The sequence below is a fragment of the Cydia pomonella genome, chromosome 23, assembly GCF_033807575.1.
Source record: "Cydia pomonella isolate Wapato2018A chromosome 23, ilCydPomo1, whole genome shotgun sequence".
NCBI lineage: Eukaryota > Metazoa > Arthropoda > Insecta > Lepidoptera > Tortricidae > Cydia > Cydia pomonella.
In genome coordinates this window covers 12,817,053-12,844,817 of record NC_084725.1, presented here as the reverse complement: position 1 = coordinate 12,844,817, position 27,765 = coordinate 12,817,053, and the positions used below count along the sequence as shown (strand labels likewise).

The window sequence follows — 27,765 nt, the reverse complement described above, 5'->3', positions numbered from 1 at the left end:
AGCATTTGATTTAAAACTAGAAGCAAAAGCAATGATAAGCAGAATGCCTTGGTAAGCGTTGCAGTTTCAAAAAAATCACGTTTGTTGTATGCGAGCCCCACTTAAATATTTATTTTATTCAGTTTTTAGTATTTGTTGTTATAGCGGCAATATAAATACATTATCTCTGAAAATTTCCACTGTCTGACCGACACACAGACAGACAGACCGACAGACAGACAGACAGACAGACATACGGAGGGACAGTGAATTCTTAGTAATGGATCCTATTACTAAGAATCCAGCGTTAGCTTGGTCAATACTATTGCCCATAAGGCTCCTCCTTAGATATAGGTCAATGGTCAATACACTTTTATTTAATACTACGTCGGTGGCAATCAGGCATACGCCCCGCCTGATGGTAAGCAGTCTCCGTAGCCTATGTACGCCTGCAACTCCAGAGGAGTTACATGTGCTTTGCCGACCCTAACCCATTCCCATGCAATCTCGTTATAAGCACTTAGATCTTATCAAATCGAAATTACAGTTACCTAATTAAATTAACCCAATTACCTAACATTCTCGTATTCTAGTATCGGTTAGCTAAACATGATACTAGGTAATTAGGAATGCTTATCACTAGATAACGTTCTGATATAGGAAAGGGTCTAAGAGACAAATTGTTTTATTACGATAAGACATTTTGTCATGAGCAAGTTGTGTTGACAATATTATGAGAATGTTGAGGTTAGTGCTGTGGTAAATTATGTCAGTGTCAACATCGATATTGTACTATATTGTAACGTAAATGTTGCATTATCTCGGATTAAACAAGTAATAATCAGACATAGAAGTTTTTGTGGCAAAAACGAGTGCTTGAGAAAATGAAACATCGACAAATAATAACATCGATAAGTCATAGATTAATAATTAAAAGATGTAAATTCTACTTGCTGTATTTTGCCGGGAAATTTCAAGAATGCAAATCAATTACAAATCCGACCATAATTTCTTTATTACATATTAAGACTGGTTGACGACACATGACGTCACACACATACGTCACGGCTCCCCGCTCCGTGTACCTAAATTAGACTGCACCGTACAGCCGAAGCGGCTACACATATTTTATATATTTTATATATTATCAAAAACTTATTAAGTTAATTAAAAAAATTACGATAGTACTATCCTGGAGTTCTTCATTCTTCATCAGAAGAGCTTAATTTGAGGTGTATATCGAACACATATATTAAGTATTGAAAAATAAAAACGTTAACTGTAGAATACAGTGTCAAAAAATAAGAAAACTACCGATGGGTACATGAAAGAAGATATCGAATGTGTTGTGTATTTCGCGGTAGCTATCTTTTTATACAATGTTAAAAATATCTATAACGCTAAGGCAACATCGATAATAGACATGTCGATATTTGATTTTGTCAATCACTTTATTTTGCCACGAAAACTTCTATGTCCTGTAGGGCTAAGATGGTTGGCTCTTTATCATTTGTCACCATGTCTGTCACGTTCTGACAAGTATGTAAGTGCGAAAGTGACGGGCATAGTGACAAGTGATAAAAATGGAACCAGGCTGCCACTACTGTAATAAATTAATAATAGACCAATTTAAATCCATTGTAGGATTTAATTTGTCGAAGCGCTGGTGCTGGTGGCCTAGCGGTAAGAGCGTGTGACTTGCATTCCGGATATCGCGGGATCAAACCCTGGCTCGTACCCATGAGTTTTTCGGAACTTATGCACGAAATATCATTTCATATTTACCAGCCGCTTTTCAGTGAAGGAAAACATCGCGAGGAAACCGGACTAATCCCAATAAAGCCTAGTTTACCCTCTGGGTTGGAAGGTCCGGTGGCAGTCGCTTTCGTAAAAACTAGTGTCTACGCCAATTTTTGGGATTAATTGCCAAGCGGACCCCAGGCTCCCATGAGCCGTGGAAAAATGCCGGGACAACGCGAGGAAGATGTTAATGATGAAGGATTTATTTCGTACCTATAATTCTTTTTTTAATGGCTGATAAAATTGTACCAGCTGTATAATTGTCACTGACAAATAGATTGACAATTCATTCAACAAAATCGGCTCAGATGTTCAGAGAGAGTGCGTAAACTGTAGGGGGCAGCTCAGGAAACGTCAGATTTTTGGCGCGAGGTGTAAATGTGAAGTTTATGCTTCCAATGTAGCCCACAAGATGGCAGAATCTACTATGCACAAGAAAACGTACGAGAACGGTAGATGGCAGCACTTACTTTGACGTGAAGTGTCAATGTACATGTTTATGTTTCCGATTCAGGTCACAAGATGGCAGACCTAACGCGCACGATCCCTTTAGGTATTATAAAATTCCAGTCAACTTCGGTGCACATTATCAGATTTTTTTAATGGTATTTTATCTCTTTCCTAGTCATGCTGCAGTGAGTGCAAGAGAGGGATAGAAGCTGCTGGGAGTGGGAACTCCTGCACTGCCCCAGAAGGAGAAAGCCCGGACCAGCTGCTTTCTGGAGACGCTTTTAAGCAGTGTTGTGTGGTAATATATGTTTTTACAGTAAGCCTATGTAAGTTTCCCACCTGGACTTGGATGTATATACAGTGGAACCTCGATAACTTGAAGCTCGATACGGTTAAATCCGCGTTAACATGAAATATAACGCTATTCCCATGAAATATAATTTGAAATATTTAACCTCGTTATGACGAAGTAATGAATGATTCCCTTCACTCTAATTCAGTACAATTTTTACCTTTATAACTCAAAAATTTGAAAATTAAGGTTATATCTCGAAAAAATAGACGTACTGTTTCATGCACCATGGTAATAACCACTGCATATCAACTCTTTTACGAAAGTTGTTGGTCGCCATAAGCAATCGATCACCAACTAACGGATGTCGAAAATTGGCGACAAAAACCTTAACTTTAAAGTAAAGTTAAAATAAGATAATATGAAAAATTTAAATAAACCTTTTTGTACACTTTCAGAAAACCGTTGATCACAACAAGAAGTTGCACATAGAACCCTTGAACCACACCACCGTGGGGAAACCCGCGCATCATGTGTACCCCGCTTTACCTTCATCAAAAGGTAAATCAGGACTTACTTTAGCTCATAGCCTAGTAGACACCTGAACAATCCCACAGTCACTTAGTCCTTTATATACCTAATTACCATTGAACTATTATTACTAGAAGTTCGCCCCGAACTGGGAACTCACAGTCCCTATAAATGTATCAACAACCACTCATATTTTCTTGAAAATATGAGTGGTTGTTGTCTCTGATATGGCCACTCATATTTTCTTGAAAAGGAGGTGACCAGAATAGCGGGACCCCTCACAAATAGCTTTTGGGCTTTCTAGCCTCTTCTAGCTCCATGACCATGTGATCGAGCCTGCTCATAATTTAATTACTAGCCTCAGCTACACGTTTACCTAATATCATGTAAATTAGAACACATTCTCTTAAGTGATTGTCCATCAAACTATCGTCTGATAGTTCCTTAAAATAATTGAAATGCCAGGACGTGTCCCTAGCCAGCACTGTTTCAAGTTCCATGTAAGAACTTCGCTGCAATCTGCTCGCTCGTTCGACTACGTATAGAACCAGTATTTTGCGCCATAAGTTGTTGTTCTGCAACCATAGAAGCAGAGCGTGGATCTAGCGACCTAAACGCGTAAGCGCCATGAATATTACGGCGCTTATGGCGTTTTGGTCGCGTGGTACAGGTTGCGATGCGACACTTTCGTTGTTTGGTATGATTTCTCTACCTATAGAGAAGTCATAGACAGGCCTCTAAGGCACTGACAATAAGGTCGCGTAAATATATTCCTGGAATTTTGGCTTGTAAAGATGTTTGGGAACTCGACCGTACAGAAGCCGAAATATTTTTTTAAATGTGTAATTACATGTCGTTAAATTATCATCTTATATGTCACGCAATAAATTATCGCTGTTGAGAAAAAAAATAAGGATTTGCTTTCCCACTTTTGAAGAAATCCAGAAGCGTACTTAATAATTGTATCGCGTCAATTGTGTTGTCCAGAGGTATCCTCGCTGTGTGAAGAGTATGCCCCGAATGAGCTGTGCGCGCATCACTGTATCCCAGTACCGGGCTCATATAAATGCGAGTGTAACCCAGGATATAAGCTCATGCCTGATGGGAAGAACTGCAAGGAGGTATGTTGACATTCTGTTGAAATGAAGGTCCCACAATAGCCCTTTGACCAGGTCTTAAAATCTGGTTCTTCCTCGCTAATGCGAGACAACTCCCGGCATTTTGCCACGGCGCATGGGAGCCTGGGGTCCGCTTGGCAATTTATCCCGAGAATTAGCGTAGGAATTAGTTTTCTAGTTTTCACATCTTGATGAAATAATGAATTAATTATTAGACATATATGTAAATAATAGGTAAAGTCTGTATGTTGCCGTGTCCAAAAAGGGGGTCACATGAACAGCCTTATATTTAAGAACACCTAAACCGGCTATGTTATATGCAATAAACGATTTTGACATTTTAATTTTCAAGTCAATGTTTATACCGGCTGCCTTGCCCCCACGACCTTCTTATCTTAACTTGTGATTTTCGGGGGCCCTTGCGGATACACTTCGACCCATAGGGATCTTTTGTGTGGTTGTCCCCTTAGGAAAGATCCGTCAGCTACTCAAGAGCTTTTCCAATCATCTCTATATGTCGGATGATGGAGCTCATGGGTAGCTTTTTGAATTCCTTTGGTTCCAGTAAACAGATCCAGATAGCCTGCTCCGAAATCCTTCATTCTTTGTCTGGCGAGGGCGTGACATTCACACATCTTAGTTAGTGCGGAATATTCAGTATTACTTCTAGGAATCAAAGATTTTTTTAACTTTAACTCATTAAAACTTGACCATACTCGCAGGTAACGAAAAATCGCTGCAAACCCCGTAATCCCTGCCAGCATAAGTGCTACGATAACGGCGGAGCTGACGTCCAGTGCTCGTGTAAACGGGGGTACGAGCTGATGGCGGATGGGAAGAGTTGTCAAGGTAGGTGTACCTAATTGGTTATTTTGTCCGCTTTCGCTTGTATCCTAAAGGAGACTCAGCTCCTCTTTTGGTAACATTATCCTAGGAACTGGCACAGGCAATAAATTTTTGCTAGTCCTCACTAAATGAGCCCAGGGTACGTAGTCAACATGCCTATCGTTTACGCTCTGCAGTGAACGAAACGCAACTGTCACTGTTGCACTAATATGGAAGAGCAAGCGATTTGCATGTTGGCTAAGTACCCTGGCGTGAAAGCGATTGCGACCTTTGAACCACAATCGCTTTCGCCAATCTAAGCCCTGGTTTGGGTTGGGCTTGAAGCAACCAATGTAGCATGATACACAAAAACAACAACAAAATGAAAAACTTCGACGAAGATCTTTCTTTTACAAGTCCCAATGGTTTAGGACTTATTAATCTTTATTCCAGATATAGACGAGTGTACGCATGACCCGCCAGTGTGCCTGCCCGGCACGAAGTGTTACAACGTCCACGGCTCCTACAAGTGTATTCCCGTGAAGAACCATGCTGCTGAGAAGGGACAGTGCCCTCCAGGGTTCACTAGGAATCTGGTGAACTTTGCTTGTGATGGTAAGTGTCAATGACAGTTACCTAAATAAACCACAATTCGTAGACTGATCTACTGCTGTCAGCGTATACAGTGTCGAAAAATGAAGCCCTGGAGGGAAAGTGCCTTAAAACCATAAAAGTAGTCGGTTCGATTCCTGGACGAGAGAAGCGAATTGAAAAAATCTTTGTATGCAGTTTTGTTTCTTTTTAAAAATAAAAGAAAGTAAAATGAGCTAACTTAAGATTTTGAGGTACTTTCCCTTCAGGGCCCATTATTTTTTTCCGCACTATATATCCACATAGGTTCATTTTCCTTCAGATTGGGACTGTACTTTGAGCTTAAAAGCTAGATACTTTTATTTTATCTCCATCATTCAAGTATAACACTTACCCGACCTTTGGTGGATCTTATGCCTATACAAAACATGGACGGCGCGTCTAAAAGACCCATACAAAATTGATTGAGAATACTTCGGACGTCCAAGAACGACTGAGAGATGTCTTGAAGTCGATCACCAACGCGTTAGACAGACTGCTAAAAGCTGAGACACACACGTACACCACTGAAGTCCAATGTTCTTCTAATGTTGAAGATCGTGGCAAGTAGACGCGCATTGCGAGAGCTGCATTATCCACAATAGATAAGTCTCATCAAGTCATCATATAACTGCGACCACTCTGTCAAGAGTGATGAGGAGACCCAGGCCTAAGGTTAACGAATTGATAGTTAACGGTATGAACTTTCTATTTCAGACGTCAACGAATGCCTCCTCCCGAACCCTCCCTGTCCGTCGTATCTCTGCGAGAACACGATAGGGGGGTACAAATGCGACGGCGTGTCGGGAGACCCGGCGAACCTGGCCAACAGACCTAGGGTTGTAGAAGAGAGGTGCCCCACTGGGTTCAAGACTGGCATGAATGAGGAGTGCGATGGTAAGGCTCTTGGGTTATAGCGGCTAATATTTTACTCCCAATATTTTCTTGGATAAACCAAGTCTCTTTCGCTGGGCGTAAATATTCCCGTCAGCTTTTATTGTACTCCGAAAATGGCCTAGCGTAACATGTCACTTTCACGTGTCCGAAATTCTTTAGATACAATAAAATCCGACAGTTCATAACATTTAGATCTAAAATGAAAGTGTTTGCGACAATACCGCCGCCGCATCAAATTAACTCCAGAGCAACAGCGATGACGTCCACTGTCATGTCACCGGACCGGTTGGCCAGCGACGGGGACTGGGGCAGGTCCACGGGAGGACGGTCAGAATCGAAATGACGGCTCGCGGAACGCACACCTACTTATCGCGTCACGCCGGAGTTCATTATAAAATATCTTTGTAACTATCAGCATTAAAAATAGTGATTACATGAACAGCTCTTTTTCAGACGTGGACGAATGTGCGGAACAAAAAGACGATTGCAACCATCTCTCCCAATTTTGCATCAACACTCATGGCTCCTTCTACTGCCAGGACCAGGCTTCCAAATACTGCCCACCAGGTTTCAAGATTGATCCTAGGACTAACATGTGTGAAGGTAATATAAGAGTGTCAAGATACCGTTTTACGGTTAGGTAATCCTAATCCTAGAATCCTAGAAACAATGTGTGTAACTCCTCTAATCAATGCCAATCGTTGCGGTGTATCGCGACCAGATCCCTGCCGTTTCAACTAATTTATTTTTGGATATCGTTCCCAAATTTCTAGTTGTCATAAAGTATACCCTGGAATCCTGTGGAACAAACGAAAAAGCGGCAAGAATAGTAGTATATAGAATAGTAGCATGCAGTAATATGTTACACAACGAAGGACGCAAAAATATCTGACACGATCTTATTTGTAGAGCCATAAGAGTGTGTCACATATTTTTGCGGCCTTCGGAGAGTAACATATATTGTAGGTAGCTTAGGAAGACTTAGGTTTGCCTGGAATTGAATCAATGTTTTTAAAGCCTGGTCACGCCACTAATTATCCTTCTGAAACTTCGATCCAGAATCGATGTTTGAGGTTCAAGTGTGAATTTCTTGACGTTCCTGATAAGCTTAAGACATGATCGGATGTAAACGAATGAACAAATTAATTAATTATATTTTTGACACAACAAAAACCAAGTATGTAAAATATAATAAAAACACTTAAATTCAAAACTTGGCCTAAGTCGGAGTCGCTCGGTAGGGTGCCCAGAAGGCTGGCCGCATTGCCCCGCTGGATGGCAATGTTGATCCGCTGAGCAAAATATTGGCCAGCTCTCTGGTCACCAGAAGCCTCTTTGACAACTCATTAACAAATTATTTGCAGATATCAATGAATGCGAAGACGAGGAGCTGTGCGGAGATCTGACGTGTACTAATCTATTGGGACAGTATACGTGCCAGCAGAAACGGGACCGGAGAAAGTGAGTTCTATTTACTTACCAGATTCTTACTCCTGCAGTTTGAATAAAACGATACATTTAGTGTGTGTATGTAGATCGTACTAAGACAGATCGTACAAAAATCAAAAAGAATGGGACAGTCTGACGGATCTAAAGCAATCAAAACTCTTTATGCAAAAAGTAGACTCAGGCTGGAGCAAAAAGCTATGGAAAAATATGCAAAAGACAACTCCAAATTATAACAGGGGTGTTTACTGGCCATTACGTTATCAAAGCAGTTTTGGCCAAAATGGGGCACTCTGACAACACCGATTGTCGAAAGTGTGGCGAAGAGGAAGATACAATAAAAGACCTCATGTCTGAATGTCACGCCATCGCCAGGCAAAGAATGAAGGACTTAGGAGCAGGCTATCTGGAGCCAAAGGAATTCAAAATGCTACCCATGAACTCCATCATCCGGCACATGGAGATGGTCGAAAATATCTATGGATCACAGTGTATCCGCAAGGGCCTCTGAAAATCATAGGATAAGATAAGTATATTTCGGCAGTATTCTCGAGAGACAGAAATATGTAGTAGGTACTAGTTGTTTCATATAGGAGTGTAGGTAAAGGATTTTCAATTATTGTTATTGAATATAACTTGAATATCAGATTGTGGCGCCCCTATATTTGTTTGTTTTTTTTCTCTTTCTTTCAGAAACCAATGTCCCGATGGTATGCGACTTAGAAGAGGAACTAGCATTTGCGAAGGTAATTAAATCTTTGTTAATATATACTTAGACCATAGATGTAACAGGTATGTAATACTTACGGTGATTTTACCATACAAATTGCAAAAACCCTATAAATATTGAAAGACATCGATTTACTAAAAAAGTAAGATGTCTTTCCACAGAGATAGATGAATATAGTAGGTACATAAATTCTTAACTTTTCATTATAAGTATCTTAAGGTTCGTCCACATCTGGCCAATGCACCCCGAATAACATTCAATATCCATCCAGTATATGATCGGTTGAAAGTTCCGGCGAATTTGTCAGATCCATACTAGTCTGGACCGCAAACAGTTTTCTACACTTGTTCATCTATTTACATCTCTAATGCTCTTGCTCATCGAGTGATTGATTGATTTTATAGTTGAGGTTTGGAGTAGACCTCCGGCACCATATGCATAGCAGATCCTCTTTCGTTTTACAGATATCGACGAATGTTTGGAAGGCACCCATCTTTGCGACCAGTACCAAACTTGTCACAACACAAACGGCAGTCATGAGTGCCGATGCAAGCAGGGCTTCGAAGCTGATCTGTTAACTGGAGCATGCGTTGGTAAGTCTTATTGCAACGACATAAAGTTTAGATTACTGTGGGTTTGGATCTTACGGCTCCACCAATACCAGGCCTATTATTAGACGAAATACAAACACGAATGCCGATGAAATCAGCTGATCTGCTGATTAGAGCATGGTTTAGCAAGGCTTGTTCTAAATAAAGTCATTGTTCTAATTTAAGACCATGATGGTCCTGGGTTCGAATCCCGGTAAGGGCATTTATTTATGTGATGAGCATAGATGTTTGTTCCTGAGTCATGGGTGTTTTCTATATATTTAAGTGTTTATATATTATATATATCGTTGTCTGAGTACCCACAACACAAGCCTTCTTGGCTTACCGTGGGACTTAGTCAATCTGTGTAAGAATGTCCTTTATTTATTGTATCGAGACAATGATCAGCAAAAACGTGTTGTAGTCTTGGGACTACAACGCGTTTACGACTACAACGACACGGGAGTTCTGATTGGTCATAAATAAATAAATAAATAAAAAGCCTCTTTATTTTCTTATCAACTACTTACACACTTGGTTTACACTGATTGGTCATAACTCCAAAAAACCGGCCAAGTGCGAGTCGGACTCGCGCACGAATACCATAGTACCATATATAAAAACGGCAAAAAAATTACGTTTGTTGTATGGGAGCCCCTTAAATAACTATTTTATTCTGTTTTTTAGTATTTGTTGTTATAGCGGCAACAGAAACACATCATCTGTGAAAATTTCAACTGTCTAACTATCACGGTTCATGATATACAGCCTGGTGACAGACGGACGGACGGACGGACGGACTGCGGAGTCTTAGTAATAGGGTCCCGTTTTACCCTTTGGGTACGGAACCCTAAAAAGCAAGTGCCGATGCGGCTAAACATTAGCCGTCGAAGTTTATCTGTTTACTGAAATATAACTTATTCTAATGAAATAAGGTCTAGATTTGAAGTAGCTCATTTCAATTGTTCTAGTTCAGATCATAACCGTCCTACTTTTTCTTTCAGATGTAAATGAATGTGCGACCGAAAGCCACGACTGCGTCCCTCAGTCGCAGCGCTGTGACAATACCGTTGGGTCTTATCTATGCATCCGTATCACATCCTGCGGTACTGGCTACATCCTTCAACATTCCACGGGTCAATGCGAAGGTAATAATATACATTAAGAGGAATTCCTAGTTGCGATTTTTCCATACAAACGCTCTCGACTGATTCCTCCCTGGATTTTCAACCTAGAGCAATGATTTTTTCAAATAAGATCAATATCATCAATATCTGTGCCGCTATGTTTTGCTTTTTTGGATTATTTTATTTTGAAGAAAGATACAGCGCCTCGAAAATCGCAAAAACGGCTCAATTGAATTGGCTGTAAAAAAAGGCACAGTATACAAATATGACAAAAAATATCCAAAAAATCAAAACATAGCGGCATAGATTATTTCTTCCTCTTGCAATTTCCAAAATTTCATAATGATTAGTTGCGTTTTGGAGGAGGAAACAGTCGAGAGCGAAACCTCGATTTTTGAGTTTTTTGCGAGTGAATTTCGGTCCGAGCTGCAGTTGTCCTTATCGCACGAATTGGAGGCGGAGACAGTTTCTAAATATACGTACACAGAAGGAATAGTGATGGGCATAACATCCTTATTAGGGATTGCAGAACCGGTACTGTTTTAAAGATCCGGGATTTCTCGGTACTTTCGGAACTGGTCTAATTATTTCATTATTTTAAATAAAACGACAGCATTTTGCGATTTGACCACCTTTCGTATTATAATTTAATAATCACATTTTCTTTTATTACGTAGTAGGCAATTTTTTTTAGAAATATAGTATTTTACATTGCTCACACTTGTGCGTCACAAGTAAAAGATAACTACTTTGATGTTTGCCACTAGATAGCAAATTTAATGAAATTACATTGACGAGGGGATTTATATATAAGTATCGCAGTCGTATTGTATAATCCGCCGTATTACATTACGGCTAGCCGATATCAAAATAAGGGCCATTTTGAAATGCGGCGGTTCAACGATTAAGGTATGTTGGGATAATACCGGATGTGGGTGAAGAACGTAGCAAATTCATTTCTCCCTAATTTGGCTTTATTTTTTAATCTTGGCAACATTGTGTAAGACGCCATTTCATTGCCTCGACTGCCAGTGTCCCAGCGCCACTCAGGGATATCGGGCTTGTGCTATGCGCAATCACATAGAGCAAGGTAAATTTCGTGTATCCGATCTTCGCCCTGTAATTTATTTTGTGTATTGTGATGAAAATGTGTTTGTTTTTGTAATTGTGTTAATGTATAATTTCGTTTTAGATGTTTATTTATAAAACAATCCAATCAAAAACAGACCTAGGATTGCTGTAGACCAATATCCGATTTTGACCCTTCCAGGTAAAGATCGGAAAGAAGCAATACGATCTTTACACATTTAAAAAACAGCAGTGTATGTCAAATTTTAAATTTTCTTCAATTTACCTACTTATTAATTATCACATTTATTGTTTTCTTGATCACACTTTCGTACCGTTATTATTATCCAGTACCAATGCGACGGTAAATCAAAAGGAAAAGATTTAGGTAGTCTATTTTGTATGTATGTGTATGTACACCTACTTACTGACAATGTCATTTTTTTAATTTCCGCTGCCCAAAGGTTGCCTGGAGATTGCGTTTTAGCGATTAGACCGCATGTTGTTTACCTGTATTTATAGTATTTGTATTGTATAGGGATGATTCTACATGTTGAATTTTATAACAAAATCTAGTAAAATAGGTAGCAAATAAGCAATTTTTCGCAATAAAATGAATATTTAAATACTATATGGAAATGATTAAAAATACAGGACCTAAAAGTTTCAAAATTTAATTTTTTTTAACTTTCAAAAAGGAATTAAGTAATAGTAACATACGATCAGGGGGGCAACACTTAGAAATGTAGTTAGCATTAGTAAAGATGGCGGTGACTTCTATTAATGGGATCCGATAACATACTTTTGCGTAAAGCTGAAGCTGCCGATTATGCAAACTACATCACCAGATATCACTATAAGATTGACAAAATTTAAAGGCTGAATACAACATTAAGAAGGTTGCATAAACCTCGCATGTCAAGAGCAAGACTTATCTTCATTCATAATGTTGTTACCTAGCAACTGTTGTTTACTGTCAAAAAAAATTTAAACAGGTATGATTGATATGAACTTATTATTCCTCTAACGAACGACGACGAAATTACCAGGAATTATCCTAACATACACTATACCTGTCCTTACTTTACCTCCGGAATATCTTGAATTCACGTCCAGTTGGATATTAAGGTCAAAGAAGAAACGCTCAGTAGAGAACTAGGCAAGTCAGTTATGAGCACATGAAAGAGTTCTAGGTCAGACTGAGACACAAGTCACAGAAGACGAAGCTAATGCAGCTTTGTACACAAAGATGAACATAGGTAAAAAAAAAAGAACAATTCCAAACAAAATCAGAAGCTGAAGTACTTACAACACCTAGTTATAGTACTATCTTGTATACCAAATTGAAAGCAATAAACATATTCTTGCATTACTATAAAGTATGTTTTTTTTATTCCATTCTTTTTAAAACATTTCTACATAACATTAGGTCTACTTGGGTGGCTTACAATTTAGTATTTTGTTTAATATCTTGTAAACAGAAAAACTATGAAAGTTACAAGAAATCAAACAAAAAACTAACATGTATACCGCCGAAGTAGACATAATATTATGTAGTACGAAAGTACCTACACATACGGATGCATATGTAGATGTTAACGCACACATATATAGTTAGTTTCGGATACAAAATAGAGATAGCACTTCGAAATTAGTTTCCTTAAAATGCTTCAAGAGGGCTCTCTTTTCCTATATATTTTATTCAATTACTTTACCTTTTGCATACGATCCTTACATTTTATCCAAAAAAAAGATTGTATATCAACTATATATATAATTGCAATATTTTACCGTCAAAATCGCAATTGTTAACACATTGTTTACTTATCAAATTGCCTTATGATATAAGTATCAAAGTTTGAGAGCCACAATTTTACCAAATTTTTGTATCAGGGTTAAGATCGGATACAAAAATACGAAAAATAGAACATTCGATGACAACTTTTAAATTTGTATTGTTGGCTGCAATTTATATACGTAGGAGAAGGCTAAACACCGGACCTATTCTTTGTGATAACTTATTCTCTTTCCATTTAAACCAACTTTTATTCATCCATCCGATGTTACCCCTTGATGGCAAAACACTCGTTACCCTAAAAAAAGTATGTTTCATCTTTACACGTGTACAAAACTAAAACCTTTATATATTGAAGATTACCAAAATTCAGGCTGAATCTACGGTTATTATTTAACGATTTGCTCCGTACATCAAGAATCTGACACGATCTAGAAAAAAAAATCGCGAGTTCTCTCAATTGGTCCCAAAATTGTCCGGCATTATCCCAACATACCTTACCCAGATTTCATTGCGATACGTTCTTCAATAAGACGGCACAAGTTTAGCCCCATCGTATGATCACACCCAACTTATTGTCACGGATAGGTACGACGACTGAAGCATCATTCTTTTTTGTAGTCTTTATCTGAATTAATTAATAGATACAGTATAATATAATAAATAAATAATCAATATAAATAAATATTATAGGACATTATTACTCAAATTGACAAGTACCACAGTAAGCTCAATAAGGCTTGTGTTGAGGGTACTTAGACAACGATATATATAATATATAAATATTTATAAATACTTAAATACACAGAAAACACCCATGACTCGGGAACAAATATCCATGCTAATCACACGAATATATGCCCTTACCAGGATTTGAGTCCGGGACCATCAGCTTCGTAGGCAGGGTCACTACCCACTAGGCCAAACTGGTCGTCAAAATAATAATTATGTGATAACATCAAAAACAACTTATGTCGGGCAGCGCAGGATGAATTCCGGCCGGCGAGCCGGCAATGTCAACGGAACGGCGCGCAATGAGCGGGCGCTCGCGTCTCGCATCTGTGTGCGCGCACTCACACTTAGATAGCTTCCGCTCCCGCCCACCGCAGCGCGACAGAAACATAGCTTCAAAAATTCGAGATTTGAAAAGTTGCTCAGCTAGGAATTGCTCTTAACGTTTTGAACGCCACTCCTATCTCACGCGGCGCGTAATCGTGAACCTTGTCGGTACGCATGAAGGTTGATATTGGGCTGTAGCCGCGCGCGTCATATGACGTCTTTGGTGGTCAAAAGGTTAAAGAAATGACCGGCAAGCTGGTTGTAAACGAGAAACTACCGACAGGGCATGCAGACTGGAAACCCACGTATAACCATGACTGCACTTTGTATCCCTGTGGGTTTGTATCTAAGTGGGAGTAACGTAGGTAACATTCAACTGAAAGATGTCCAATAAGTAGCAGACCTAACTGTCTTAAGAATGTCTACAATCACACAGCTGTGTATCCAGAGTGCGGGCAGGTACATTGATAAAGTAAGATGCGTTAAATCTAAGACAATTTTGTGCTTCGAATTAGGTAAACGAGATGGCGCTGTACAGCACCAAACATTTTGAGGTAACTCTGATTTTCAAAAGTTGATGTTTGCCAATTCAGTAACCGTAAAACATATGGCGCAATACAGCGCCATCTAGTTTGGATGTCAAACTAAGGGCCACGTTGTTTTCATAGACTCTACCTCTCTATTACAATCAATTCTTTTTTTGGTGCGCGGTAGCGGATTGATTTGTGAAAAAGAGACCCGCTAAAAGGAAGTTGAACACCAGCAGGAACGCATGTCTAATAGGAACGAAATTTCAAACCGTTTTGCAACCTCTTTTAGTTCATGCGCTCGGATAAAATTTACATTTTCTCTGTAAATATTATTTAGTTGCAGTATTTTCTAAGACGTAAGTAAGATATATAATTACGCTGCCCGATCTTTGAATCCACCAAAATTTATGTACAGTCGCCATCAAATATATTGCAGCGGCTAAGGTGCTTACAAATATGTGAACACACTTGTATTGTCAAGGCGTTAGAGTGCGTGTTCAGATGTTTTTGAGCACCTCGGTCGCTCCGATATATCTGATGGCGACTGTACAATCTGGAAAGAGTAACCCCCTTATTCATAAACGTGTACTAAAGTTACGATGCCGCTATTCATCGTTTGTCCTTTTCCGACGTATTGGTATGATGGAAAGGGACAAACAATGATTAGCGGCATCGTAACTTTAGTACACGTTCATGAATAAGGGGGTAAGTATCCATTTACATTTTTCATTGACTGGTTTACTGACGCATTAAATGTAGAAAATTGATTGATCTGTCGATTGAAATGTTACTGTTAAAGACTGTTACGTATACAATAATGGAACTAGAATTTTTTTCTCAAGAGAATGGCCCTTCCAGATATAAACGAGTGTGCACTCGGCCAGGATGACTGCAAGCGGCTCGGACCCAACTTCAAGTGTGTGAACATCCCTGGATCCTTCCGGTGCTCCCGGGTCTTACCCAGCACTACCACCACTACGCAGAACCCGGATTATGAATATTATTACGATTCGTGAGTACCAAATATTGTGTTAATTAATTCTAATAAATATTTGACGTCATTTCACGAATAATTTGTAACTAATCACAACCTATCCATACCGCCCCATGGAATGTATTTATTTATTTATACTTTATTGCAAAAAATACAACAATGTACAAATGGCGGACTTATTTAATGCCAAATGGCATTATCTCCAAACCATACTTATAAACTACATAAATAAATAATAACAATATATAAACTACCACATATTTATACAGTCAAGAAGAATGTGTACCCACATTCCATAATAGTCGTTAGTAATATCGCCTAGATATAATGAACTCTCTATCGGCGGAAATAAGGTAAATCCTCCTCTAAATTTAGAATTGTCTGAATACGTAGCGTAATTTTTGAGTTTGTCACTCAGATTAAGGTATTCTTTAAAAAAGCCTGTGCTGTGGTTTGTGTGGGTCATATCTATTTCATTGAAGATAATAAAAAAACTTGTTTACAGTGACGAAGAAGAAATCAACGGAACTCTACCAGAAACGACCAGTGCAAGACCAGAGCCATCCACCCCCAAACCAGAACCTATACCAACCAGTCCTACTTCACCTACAACATCATCAACAACCCCAGATACGAGATCAGAGCGCCCTGAAGACAATTTTGTCTTCACAGACAAAGACCCAGACACCAGAGACTTCAACTTCGGACCATTACCCACAACATCTACCTATTACGAAACCAGCCAAGAACCAGAGAAACCACAGCCTAAAGAAGAAAGACCACAAGAACCAGAGAAACCACAGCCTAAAGAAGAAAGACCACAAGAACCAGAAACACTCAAACCTGAAGAGAGACCAAGTGAACCAAGACCCGATCTAGTTGAACCACCAGTCTATCTACCACCAGAAGTCAGGATACCAGCAACAAGCCCTAAAATAGTATTTGTTAATAAGAAAGACGAGGAAACGGCGACAGTAGCGGCGGAGAGGAGACAGGATGGATCAGTGTTTGTGGATACACAGAATTTGCCTGAAGGCGAGTGGACGAAGATCAATGCGAAGCCCATTCAGTGTCAGATTGGGTTTGAGTTGGATTCTTTTGGAGCTTGTTTTGGTAAGTTTTAACACTATATTTCAAGACTTTTATTGGTGTGAATAACGAATTAGTTTGCGTATGGTGATTTTAATTCTGGTAAAGTAAAATTGTGCTATTTTTCGGTAGCCTTTTGTTCTGAAAATGCACAAAAAAACCTAAAAAATAAAACTGGATATTTTACAAGCTTTTATTTAACTGATGATGGAGACAGGAGGTGGCCATGGGAACTCTGTGATAGACAACGCAACCTAATTGTGTTTGGGGTTTTTAGAATTGTCTTGAGTATAAGATACCTGTGGAAAAAAAGGACAGTCAACTATAAAAGCTTGTACCTACCAAAAATGAAATGATTGCCAAAAACTTATTAAGTTATAGGATTTCAATGAGTTTTTCTGTTAATATCATCCTTAATGTTAATTTACCTATATTCCAGACATCGACGAATGCGCCACCAACCGCCATATCTGCACCAACTTTGAGACCTGCCGCAACACCATGGGGGCCTATGTGTGTGACTGTAACGAGGGTTACAGAAGAGACCTGATCACCGGCATGTGTGGGCCCATACCCACCACACCAGTTACTACTCCACCAACGCCAGCTACTACTCAGAGTACAACTATGGCTCCAACTATAGCTACTACACCAAAGTGTAAGAAAATGATAAAGCTGAAAGCTTACAAAAGAAAAATTTAAAATGTTAATTTTATTCAGAAATTGAACTCATTTCGCAGATGATTATTGGGGCTCTCGTCGTAAGCTGCCACGACCATTCCGACCTCGGATTCGCTGTGATGTGGGCTACCATCTTAATCCTACCACGGACCAGTGCGAAGGTAACTTCCTTAGCAAACCACAAAATTTTGAAGCTCCCTAAATTTTGAAGTTTCCTAGCGATATCTCAGGTCTTTAAGGTTTAAGTAGGTACTCTTGGACACCACACCCCAGAAATAGTGCCATCAGAGCTTCCAAACTAGAGGGAAAACTAGGCCTTATTGTCATTAGTTCCTCCCGATGATTCGTAGTCTGTAGTCTGGTACATGATATTTCGTAGGTATGTAAAAGTTCCAAGAACTTCATTCATACTACTCTGAGTTTGAACTTCCAACACTCATGTACTCGAGTTGTCAATGTGTTTGTGTTGTTCGTTAACACGAAAAAATCGGCGTGTTGTATTACAGTTTTGTCTTAGTGATCAACTCTTCCTTCTTCGCTCTTCTCTCTCCCTTCATTCTACGTCTTATTTCTTCCTTCCCTATCTTTCAACTATGTGATCAGATAATATATATATTTTTTTTAAGACGTCAACGAGTGCCTGAACGGCCAGGCCAACTGCGCCGCCGTGGAAATCTGCGTGAACACTGAGGGCGGCTACCGGTGCGACTGTCCTCCCAAGTGGGTGTTAGATGCGACGCGCCACCGATGCGTACCTGCCAGGATCGCGCATGGGTTCCCGCATGGGTACGGGAATGAACCAGGTGAGTGTGGTCCTCACCTCATTAAGTGCGTTTTCACCAAGGAACTCTTTATATTATCAGCAACATAACGCTAGCAACTTGCATGGGTAAAAGACTCAGAAGATAAAAAAAACCTAAAACTTCAAAAACGGACTTTACCGCGGGAGTACCACATCACTATCAGGAACACAACACTAAGACATGGCAACAGCAGTAAAAGTACCAGTTTTAGGGCTGTGGTCTTTTGAAAGATACTCCCTCGACAAGGTTACTTCAGATTCGACTGAGTTTAAAATAAGAGATTACTGAGACTACCCCCAAATGAATTCCATGAGTTCTAAATCTAAATCCAGTTCTTAAGTCAAATTCCACCTCTGTAGTGCCTTGTTTCTTGTTCAATGTCTATCTTGGCTCCTTTTAGCTGTGGCAATACAAAATAAGCTATTATTATCATTACTTTCAGTATATCAACCTCCAATCGAGATTGAACCTCCAGCGAATAAGGGTACAAAGTACGTCAAGCCCATAGTCACTGATTTGGGCAACCGGAGGAAGGTTGAGTGCCAATGGGGCTACCGCCTGGGAATGGACAATATTTGTGAAGGTGAGTCTTTGATCGTATGTTACCAGGCCGTATAAGGACCGTGTGCTTATCTTGTTCGAGTATTCCAACTTATTAACTTGATATTGGCTCTTCACTCTATGTGCTGACCTCTACAGTTCACATACATGCTGTCTAAATTATATAGGGAGCGTGCATAACTGTAGGGGGCAGCACAGGAGACTTTAGGTTTTTGGCGCGAAGTGTAACCGTAAGTTTAAGCTTCTAATGTAGCCTACAAGATGGCACACAAGAAAACGTACGAGAACGGAAGATAGTAGCACTTGCTTTGGCGTGACGTGTCAATGGACTTGTTAATGTTTCCGATGCAGGCTTTCCAACGCGCTCGGTTCCTATCAAAGTGGATCTTTTTAACCCTCGCTGTTTCAATCTACGGCAGCCGGTCATTTTACAAAAAAACATATTTAATATTTCTAGATGTTAACGAATGCGCAACTGGTGAAGCGAAGTGTGGACCAATGCAGTACTGTACCAATCTGCCAGGCGGATACCAGTGCAGTTGTCCTAAAGGACATAGACTTGCTGGTGACCACGAGTGTGCAGATGTCGACGAGTGTGATTTAGCTGGTAACCAGGTAGGTAACCAATTTGGTGGTCTACCTTCTTCTTCTTCATCTTTTTTTATACTACGTCTGTGGCAAATCTAACATACGGCCCGACTGATGGTAAGCAGTCACCGTAGCCTATAGACGCCTGCAACTCCAGAGGTGTTATATGCGCTTTGCTGACCCTAACATACCGCACCCTTGTTGAACACTAAGGAACAGAAAACTATGAGTAGGGTCTAGTCTAGTGTTATTTGGCTGTGGTTTTCTGTAAGGTGGAGGTATAGTCAAGTGCAAAAATATGTATCGAAAGAATCGTCTCATAAATATGGTACTACGTTCTTATTACACTGGAATAAGATGCTATGGGACATATTTTTGAGTAAGATGTGTACACCCATATTTTTACACTTGACTGTACTTGCCCAGTTGGGCTCTGCTCTACATCTGAAATGATATCCACTGTGCTGCGCCCTACCACACAAAGCAAGATGCCATTCACAGTGCCCATACCTCTCCTTTGGACATAGTTTAAGGACATACCCTCCATTTAGTTCCTCTTTTATCGAAGTTTGCATAGCGACGAGTGCCAGAACTGAACTAGTCACAAAGGTTTTTCAACCACGAGTGTTTTCTTTGACCAAAACTCCTGGCATTTAATTCTTCCCTTGAATCGTCAGCCGTAGGATCTATCATTTACCAGGGGATCTGGTTTCATGTGGTACTTAATCTTATATTTGTTTCAGTCGATATGCTCTCAAAATGCCAACTGCGTGAATACAGTCGGCTCCTACCAGTGTCAGTGCCACACAGGGTTCAGATCGGCACCCGCTAACGACAAGGTAAGCTTATTCAATACGATTGTCATCTAAAAATTTTTTTTTTATTATTCGTTTAAAAGGTTGTTTGTCCCCAACAGTTTGGGTCCAGTCCCCGCGAAGTGTACGGGCGGCTGGATCCGTAAGGTCTGTGGGATGTTTTATATCTCTAATGAATGAATTATGTGACACTGGGGTGATGTTGTGTTGTTATGAAAGGTGATGGTGGTAATGAATTTTACATTTTTCGGCATTCGGTACGAACTCGGGTCTATCGGGGTATCGGGCAAAAATTTCAGTTTTGGTAAAAGCTTTTATCGCTGTCTGTACTTTTTTTCAACAGGTAACTAATAAGTACTCATCGAGACAATTTTAAATACCCCAAACACAATTAGGTTGCTTTGTTTTATCACAGAGTTCCTATGGCTACCTGTCTACATCATCAGATCAGCTTGATGGTACCATAATATTGCATTGTCACCCGACTTACATATGTATGCAAGTTTTCAGCTTCATCGGAAACCGGGAAGTGGATCAAGTTTAACTTACAAGATTTGTCCCATACATACTAACAGGGCAAGTTAAATAAAAGCTTGTAAAAAAGATACGTTCGTTTATGCCACAAACAACGTAGATTTCGACACTCCCGAGAGAATAAAAAGCGACCAAGTGCGAGTCGGACTCGCCAATTTTCGGTGGAAGTTTGCATGATAATGTATATTATATATTTTTTTTAGATTTTTCATTCTGTGATTTTAGAAGTTACAGGGGGGGGGGACACATTTTTAGGGTTCCGTAGCCAAATGGCAAAAAACGGAACCCTTATAGATTCGTCATGTCCGTCTGTCTGTCCGATTCTGTCACAGCCACTTTTTTCCGAAACTATAAAAGCTATACTGTTCAAACTTGGTAAGTAGATGTATTCTATGAACCGCATTATGATGTTTACACAAAAATAGAAAAAAAAAACAATAAATTTTGGGGGTTCCCCATACTTAAAACTGAAACACAAAAAATCTTTTTTCATCAAACCCATACGTGTGGGGTATCTATTTATAGGTCTTAAAAAATGATATTGAGGTTTCTAATATAATTTTTTTCTAAACTGAATAGTTTGCGCGAGAGACACTTCCAAAGTGAAAAAATGTGTGTCCCCCCCCCCCTGTAACTTCTAAAATAACAGAATGAAAAATCAAAAAAATATATATGATATACATTACCATGCAAACTTCCACCGAAAATTGGTTTGAACCAGGTCTAGTAAGTAGTTTTTTTAATTCGTCATAAATGGTACGGAACCCTTCATGGGCGAGTCCGACTCGCACTTGGCCGCTTTTTTCTACTTTGGAAGTGTCTCTCACGCAAACTATTCAGTTTAAAAAAAATGATATTAGAAACCTCAATATCATTTTTGGGGACCTATCCATAGATACCCCACACGTATGAGTTTGATGAAAAAAGATTTTTTGAGTTTCAGTTCTAAGTATGGGGAACCCCTAAAATTTATTGTTTTTTTTTCTATTTTTGTGTAAAAATCTTAATGCGGTTCATAGAATACATCTACTTACCAAGTTTGAACAGTATAGCTCTTATAGTTTCGGAAAAAAGTGGCTGCATAATCGGACAGACAGACGGACATGACGAATCTATAAGGGTTCCGTTTTTTGCCATTTGGCTACGGAACCCTAAAAATGTACAGTCTGACTCGCGCTTGTCCGGTTTTTCGTAGTACTCTGTAGGCCGAGTATTTCGAGTAAAATTATGTTTAATATGTATGAGTAAGTGAAAAATTGTGAGTGGATTTATACTGGTGCGAAATTCACAGAGCCTACTTTTTTTATTTTTTTATTTATTATCACAAATAGTATGGTACATTTTAAACTTGTGTTAGGTTCGCCAAACTTGCGTTTAACGGCGAAATGAGGCACTCATTTTCAACGTTAGTACCTTAATCTAAATTATATGCTTACGAGTATCTTATTATTTTTCAGGTTTGTGTGGACGTAGACGAATGTTCAGAGTCTCCAGTAGGCTCTCTATGCGAACAGCGCTGCAACAATGTATGGGGAGACTATAAATGCTCCTGTCATCGCGGGTACAGATTAAACAAAGACAACAGGTAGGTTCACAGAACACTTAACTCTTTCAGTCCGCTTTACTTCCAGATTGTTTTTAGCATACCCGTACCTAATATTGTTATTGTCATTCTAAAATCCCGCGTCACTCTACATCTTTCAACTTCTTTAGGTGTTTGCATGCTATAGGCCTTTTAATGTCAGAATTTCCTTCGAAGATCTTTCTCAGTAAATTGGACTAGTAATCAATAAAAGCACGAATATAATAGATCCATTAAATTCCTTTTTAGAATAAAACAATCTCTAAATTTCAAACACAAACCATCATCTAAATCCACAGGGCAGGTTTCGTCAAAAGCGTAGGTACTAAACGGTATACGCAACAAACTTCGTCCAATCTACATCAGTAATAATCTGCCACAGGCTTCGTCAAAAATGTTTGCTTTAGCTTTGTCCAAAAAACTAATACTAGTACCTTTGCCTTCACGTTAATCCCCGAGACGACACGTACCCGGTGCAAAAGTTCCAGCGACATTTTCTGGACCAGGTATGAACCAGAACGGGGACCCCAACCTTTTTATATTTAGAATACTAAAGTTCAACCTTGGTTCAATATTATTTATTAAACAACAACCCTAATAATGTGTCAATATTTAACCCATCAACCTAATTAACAGGACGTGTTCCGATGTCGACGAATGCACAGAATACAAGTCCAAAATCCTCTGCATTGGACGCTGCGTGAACGAGCCTGGAAGCTATAGGTGTACGTGTCCGGCGGGTTACAGACTCTCTGAAGACAAGAGAAGCTGCGTTGGTAAGTCTATTTTTGTCATCTATCAACTGATCGTTGAAACCATCCGTAACTTATCTGTAATATCTCAATTTGTCATGCGAAGTTCCTTCATCTTCCTCCGTCATCATCAAAAATTCAGCGACGAGGAATACGTTTTTGCACAAATGAGTAGAAACTAAGAATCCTTTACATCATCTTCATCCGTCATCAAAATTGCATCCCTCAAAGCATAAATAAACCCAGGTTCGAGTTGCAGGCGAGGACACTGGTAACAGCGAGTAGGAACGTGCTGGATGGAATATAGCCCCTTCCATGATAAGGGGAGCTGTATTAGTGTGGTATGGAACAAGCCAGTCGAAAACAAAAACTTATGCATCTTAGCTTTAAATGCTCTTAACACCAAGCATCGATATTCGATCAGTCCGTTTCTTCTTCTTCTTTTCATCCTAGGTGGGGTGTAGGGCTCGAATAATTTTCTTCCACTGACTCCGACCTTTCGCAGCTAGGGTAATCTCCTCCCATCCTGATTTGATTCCGAATAACTTGTTTCCAAATGATAATATTCCTTACCAGATATCGACGAGTGCGAAACAGGCGAAGCCCCTTGCGCCAGCACCGCGGGTACAGTCTACGGCGGCGTGAGCGACGTCTGCCTCAACACTCGCGGCGGGTACCGTTGCGAGAGAATCACGTGTCCGAGGGGGTACCAGCTCGAGAGTAAACAGTAAGTCAGATAAATAACTGTCTTTCATTTAAAATAAGCACGATGAACGACGTTCATAATTACGGGTCAGGTTCTAGATCATATTTTCTCAGAAATGGTCGGTAAGAGAAAAATGAGTCGAAGTCTAGTTAAAAGGTCTTTGTCGCTTACCATAACGACGAGATTTGCTTGTATTTTTATACGAATAATCTTTCAAAGCGTTCTTATGGCAAGCGAAAAAGTGGGACATTTTGCTTGGAAACGACTTAAATAATGACGGGGAACTAGCGGCAGTGTATGCTCAATGAGCTAACATCTGCGATACGGCCGCCGGCGGCTTGTCCTCTCTTCGTATTAAGCAGGAACGTCTGCAAATGATTTGGCCGAGGTAGTGATTTTTTCTCTTTTATCTTATATCTGGTCTTATATTCTGTTTGTTCTCAGCCGCTGCACAAAGATCGAGAAGGTCTGTGCGCCAACAGACTGGGAGTGTGCGCACCAGCCTACGACCTACTCCTTCAATTTTATCACTTTCGTGTCCAAGTTGTACATTCCTGATAACAAGGCAAGTCCCCAATTCAATGGTACAGAATTCGTAATATATGATGTGAGGTCTTTAATTTCATTTTAACTATAATTTTTAGATATTAATGAACTTGATCGCCGGCTTTAGGGATAGGGCCTGCGATCCACGGTCCGGGTCGCATCTGGTGCAGGGGATTTCGTTGGCTATACATCGTGGAAACTCTGCTAGTATAATGGGAACCTTTGGGCGGGATGCGATTCGGGGCGGTCCTTTGACTGACCTGACCAAATGACTTTATTATAATAATTAAAATGGGGGAAAATGACGAAGCCTGTTGCGGATTGCAAAAAAAATGTCTTAAAGTTTGGAACCCACATGAACCTGACAACCTGTTTCTGGTTTGAGAATCTGTACATTTTACCTTTCAACTACAATTAAACCTGGTTGATTGGGACCTGGATAAATGGAAAACCCCAATAATTGTAACCAAAGGTTCGATCCCGGTCCCTTGAGACCAGAAGGTACATCCAAATTTAATTTATGTTACCAATGCACTGCAGTGTTAAGAGCTCCTTTTCTCTACATGTTAAAACATCGGGGGAATTTTGGTATATTCAAGTAAGAAAATTCTAAATATACCTACAACAATAACTAAAGTTTCGTAAGTATAACGCTATGGTTCACTAACGACTTGGTTGTAATACAGGTAGACCTATTCACCATGAAAGGTCCCGCGTGGAAAGACGTCAGAGAGAACTTCGAGCTTCGACTGAAGGACGTGAACGCGCCGCCTACTGTCAAAGACAAGGCTGACATCAACGCCTTTCTGTAAGTATAGGATATTTGACTACGGGTCAAATCAGCTTCTTTTTTTGAATCGTCAAAACGATTTGACGCTTTGGAATTTGTATGAAATACTAGCAAATTACGTCACGGTGAAGTTACCTTTTGTTAGTTCTATACGATTTATAGAATTGTGTATAAAAACAACTGCTATCTACGTCTGCCTATTAATTTTCTGGTGTTTTATATCATGCATTGTGTAAAATAATTTATTTTTAATACAGTCAAATACCCTATTGCCAATCTGCTGATGAATTTTATTAACTAGGCAATAAGCTAACCCATCTGTATTTAAGGGAGTTCCCTCTGCCAACAAACTGTCTTGCAGTTTGGCACAAGAAAAAAATTGTAAAAGCAGGGTTTTTTACCAGAATAAATGATTTTTTTTTGTATTAGCATAAAACTATACCAACAAACTAGACATTTAAAGACACAATTTGAACAAGAAAGACACATCGAAGTTTTAATCGCAGATGTAACTGGATTTCAGACAATAGGGTGTGTTTATGTCTAAAACATTGAATTCAGCTGTCCTATTATAGTACTCTTTGAATTCAACCCACGTGTTTAATCTCTAGTACGCCACAATAATAGATTGTTAACCAAGGGATGAAAGGCATCCATTTCTATTGAGGCCAATAGCTAGTTCGAGACTGAAATGGTGCCTTTCACCCGAGTTAACACTCTACTTTTCATTTCGAATACGAGGAAAGTAAAATACCTGTCCATTTAAAAAACACGACTAACCTAGAGGATTGAACAATTGGAGACGCCTTGTCTATAATTTTCTGAACAAAACAGTCTGCCGATTTTTGTGAGCGAGCGGCACGACAAATGTTTGGATATTTGTACGTAACAAATAGTCTTGTCAGATAAACATCAGTCCATACAATACATATGATTGGCCATGGCTTTCGACAGATGGGTAAGCTCTTAAACACGACTCCAGTTGTTAAATCCTCAAAGTCGACTAAGTCTAGCTATAAACGTCAGTAGTATTTTTTGAGGGTACTTTCAATTAACAATTTAGGTCATAAATATCGTTGTTAATGGAATGGGGAGTTAATTATCAGAAAGGAAATTGTACAAAAATCCATTTAAAATCAAAATTTTAATTTATTATCGTAAAAAGTACAGTGCTCTAGAGAAGAAACGTATTATTTTCTGCTCGCTTTTTAGGACACCGACCCACTTTCAGATCATGAGAAATGAATAGGAACAAACGTACGTGTATGTTTACGTTAATGTGTGTTTGCGTTGCTCACTTTTGTGTTGCGTTGTCTGGTAAAAAGTAATATTTTCCCAAACACGAAGAATATTTTCAATTTATTCAACTTGTTTCATTACAGTTTAACGAAAACCGGGCACCAGGGCATGGTGTCGCTCGTCCGGCCGCTGCAGGGCCCGCAGAGCATCGAACTGGAGTTATCCATGGAACTGTACAGTGGCGACATCTTCGGCGGCATTGCTGTCGCAAAACTATTCATCTTCGTGTCGGAGCACGAGTTCTAGTCCACGATGTCACTTTAATTTAACCCCTTTAGAAATTTGGACCAAAAACTTTTTAGTATGAGGTAAACTTACGCGCCTTTGCTGTGGACAACGAATCCTTGAATTCGGATTGCGAAATCAATATATTTCTATTGGAGTAGCTAAACGCAGCCGTCGGGCTCGGCTAGTATTGAATACTAGTATCGTGAGATGTTGATTCAGATTTGTGAAAAAAAAACAACGGTTTGCACTCCGGGAGTACCGGCAGAAGTGAAAACTTGAATATTAACGTTGTGCATTTTTGATATTTTGGAATGGTTAGGGAATAATTTTGCACGAATTGTTTTAATTATCAGTATAAAAGTACTATCATTTATGTGGTAAAATACAATATTCATTTATTGCGCTAACGTACACAAATGACACATGACAATTTATATTACATTAAAAATTTAACACTACATAACTATTACAATTATTTAACATTAAAAATGCACAACGTTAATATTCAAGTCGCGCCGGCGGTCTACTGGCTTCAATGGCATTGTAACAGTTTTTCGATCAGGTCTCGTGTCCGTCTTACGAAATTTTAATCTGCCGAATCTGTCGGTCACGTGACGTGTCGCGAGTTTAACATTTTATCCCCATCACAAAAAGTGCACAGCGCTGCTAAAGGAGTTTTCACTTCAAAAATCATTTCTTTCTATGGAATGTACATATTTTACGTACGTAAAATACATCTTTGTTTTGTCTCCGTGAGAATGAATTTTTGCTTGTGTATAAAAAAATACTTAAACAGTTTCACTTAGTTTTAAGCAATGTTTTTAAGTGAAAGTATACGAGTACTTTATTATATTCAATAGGGAGGACAATAAATATTTTTCAATTATTCATTTTTTTTATTTCACGACCTCAGTTGCAACCATATTTAGC

At 39.3% G+C, this 27,765-nt stretch overlaps 1 protein-coding gene across 3 annotated transcripts in view; it reads left to right on the top strand.

Annotated features, from left to right (window-relative positions):
* LOC133530602 (fibrillin-1-like) overlaps positions 1-27,721 on the top strand; it is a 41,041-nt gene extending 13,320 nt beyond the window's left edge. Inside the window, exons 4-29 of one of the 3 annotated variants that reach the window (XM_061868578.1) lie at positions 2,405-2,527; positions 2,980-3,082; positions 4,040-4,173; positions 4,893-5,019; positions 5,449-5,610; positions 6,343-6,522; positions 6,976-7,125; positions 7,887-7,983; positions 8,662-8,714; positions 9,163-9,291; positions 10,293-10,436; positions 15,726-15,879; positions 16,367-16,626; positions 16,666-16,974; positions 17,390-17,608; positions 17,691-17,792; positions 18,258-18,434; positions 18,877-19,017; positions 19,453-19,610; positions 20,327-20,422; positions 22,390-22,517; positions 23,151-23,290; positions 23,843-23,993; positions 24,417-24,537; positions 25,205-25,326; positions 26,691-27,721. In XM_061868578.1, the coding sequence (XP_061724562.1) occupies positions 2,405-2,527; positions 2,980-3,082; positions 4,040-4,173; positions 4,893-5,019; positions 5,449-5,610; positions 6,343-6,522; positions 6,976-7,125; positions 7,887-7,983; positions 8,662-8,714; positions 9,163-9,291; positions 10,293-10,436; positions 15,726-15,879; positions 16,367-16,626; positions 16,666-16,974; positions 17,390-17,608; positions 17,691-17,792; positions 18,258-18,434; positions 18,877-19,017; positions 19,453-19,610; positions 20,327-20,422; positions 22,390-22,517; positions 23,151-23,290; positions 23,843-23,993; positions 24,417-24,537; positions 25,205-25,326; positions 26,691-26,853 (3,843 nt within the window). In that variant the 3' untranslated portion in view covers positions 26,854-27,721. Of the gene's footprint in view, positions 1-2,404; positions 2,528-2,979; positions 3,083-4,039; positions 4,174-4,892; positions 5,020-5,448; positions 5,611-6,342; positions 6,523-6,975; positions 7,126-7,886; positions 7,984-8,661; positions 8,715-9,162; positions 9,292-10,292; positions 10,437-15,725; positions 15,880-16,366; positions 16,975-17,389; positions 17,609-17,690; positions 17,793-18,257; positions 18,435-18,876; positions 19,018-19,452; positions 19,611-20,326; positions 20,423-22,389; positions 22,518-23,150; positions 23,291-23,842; positions 23,994-24,416; positions 24,542-25,204; positions 25,327-26,690 lie in introns of all 3 variants that reach the window. The other 2 variants (XM_061868577.1, XM_061868576.1) reach the window with 2 other exon arrangements.
* The last annotated feature ends 44 nt before the right edge of the window (positions 27,722-27,765 follow it).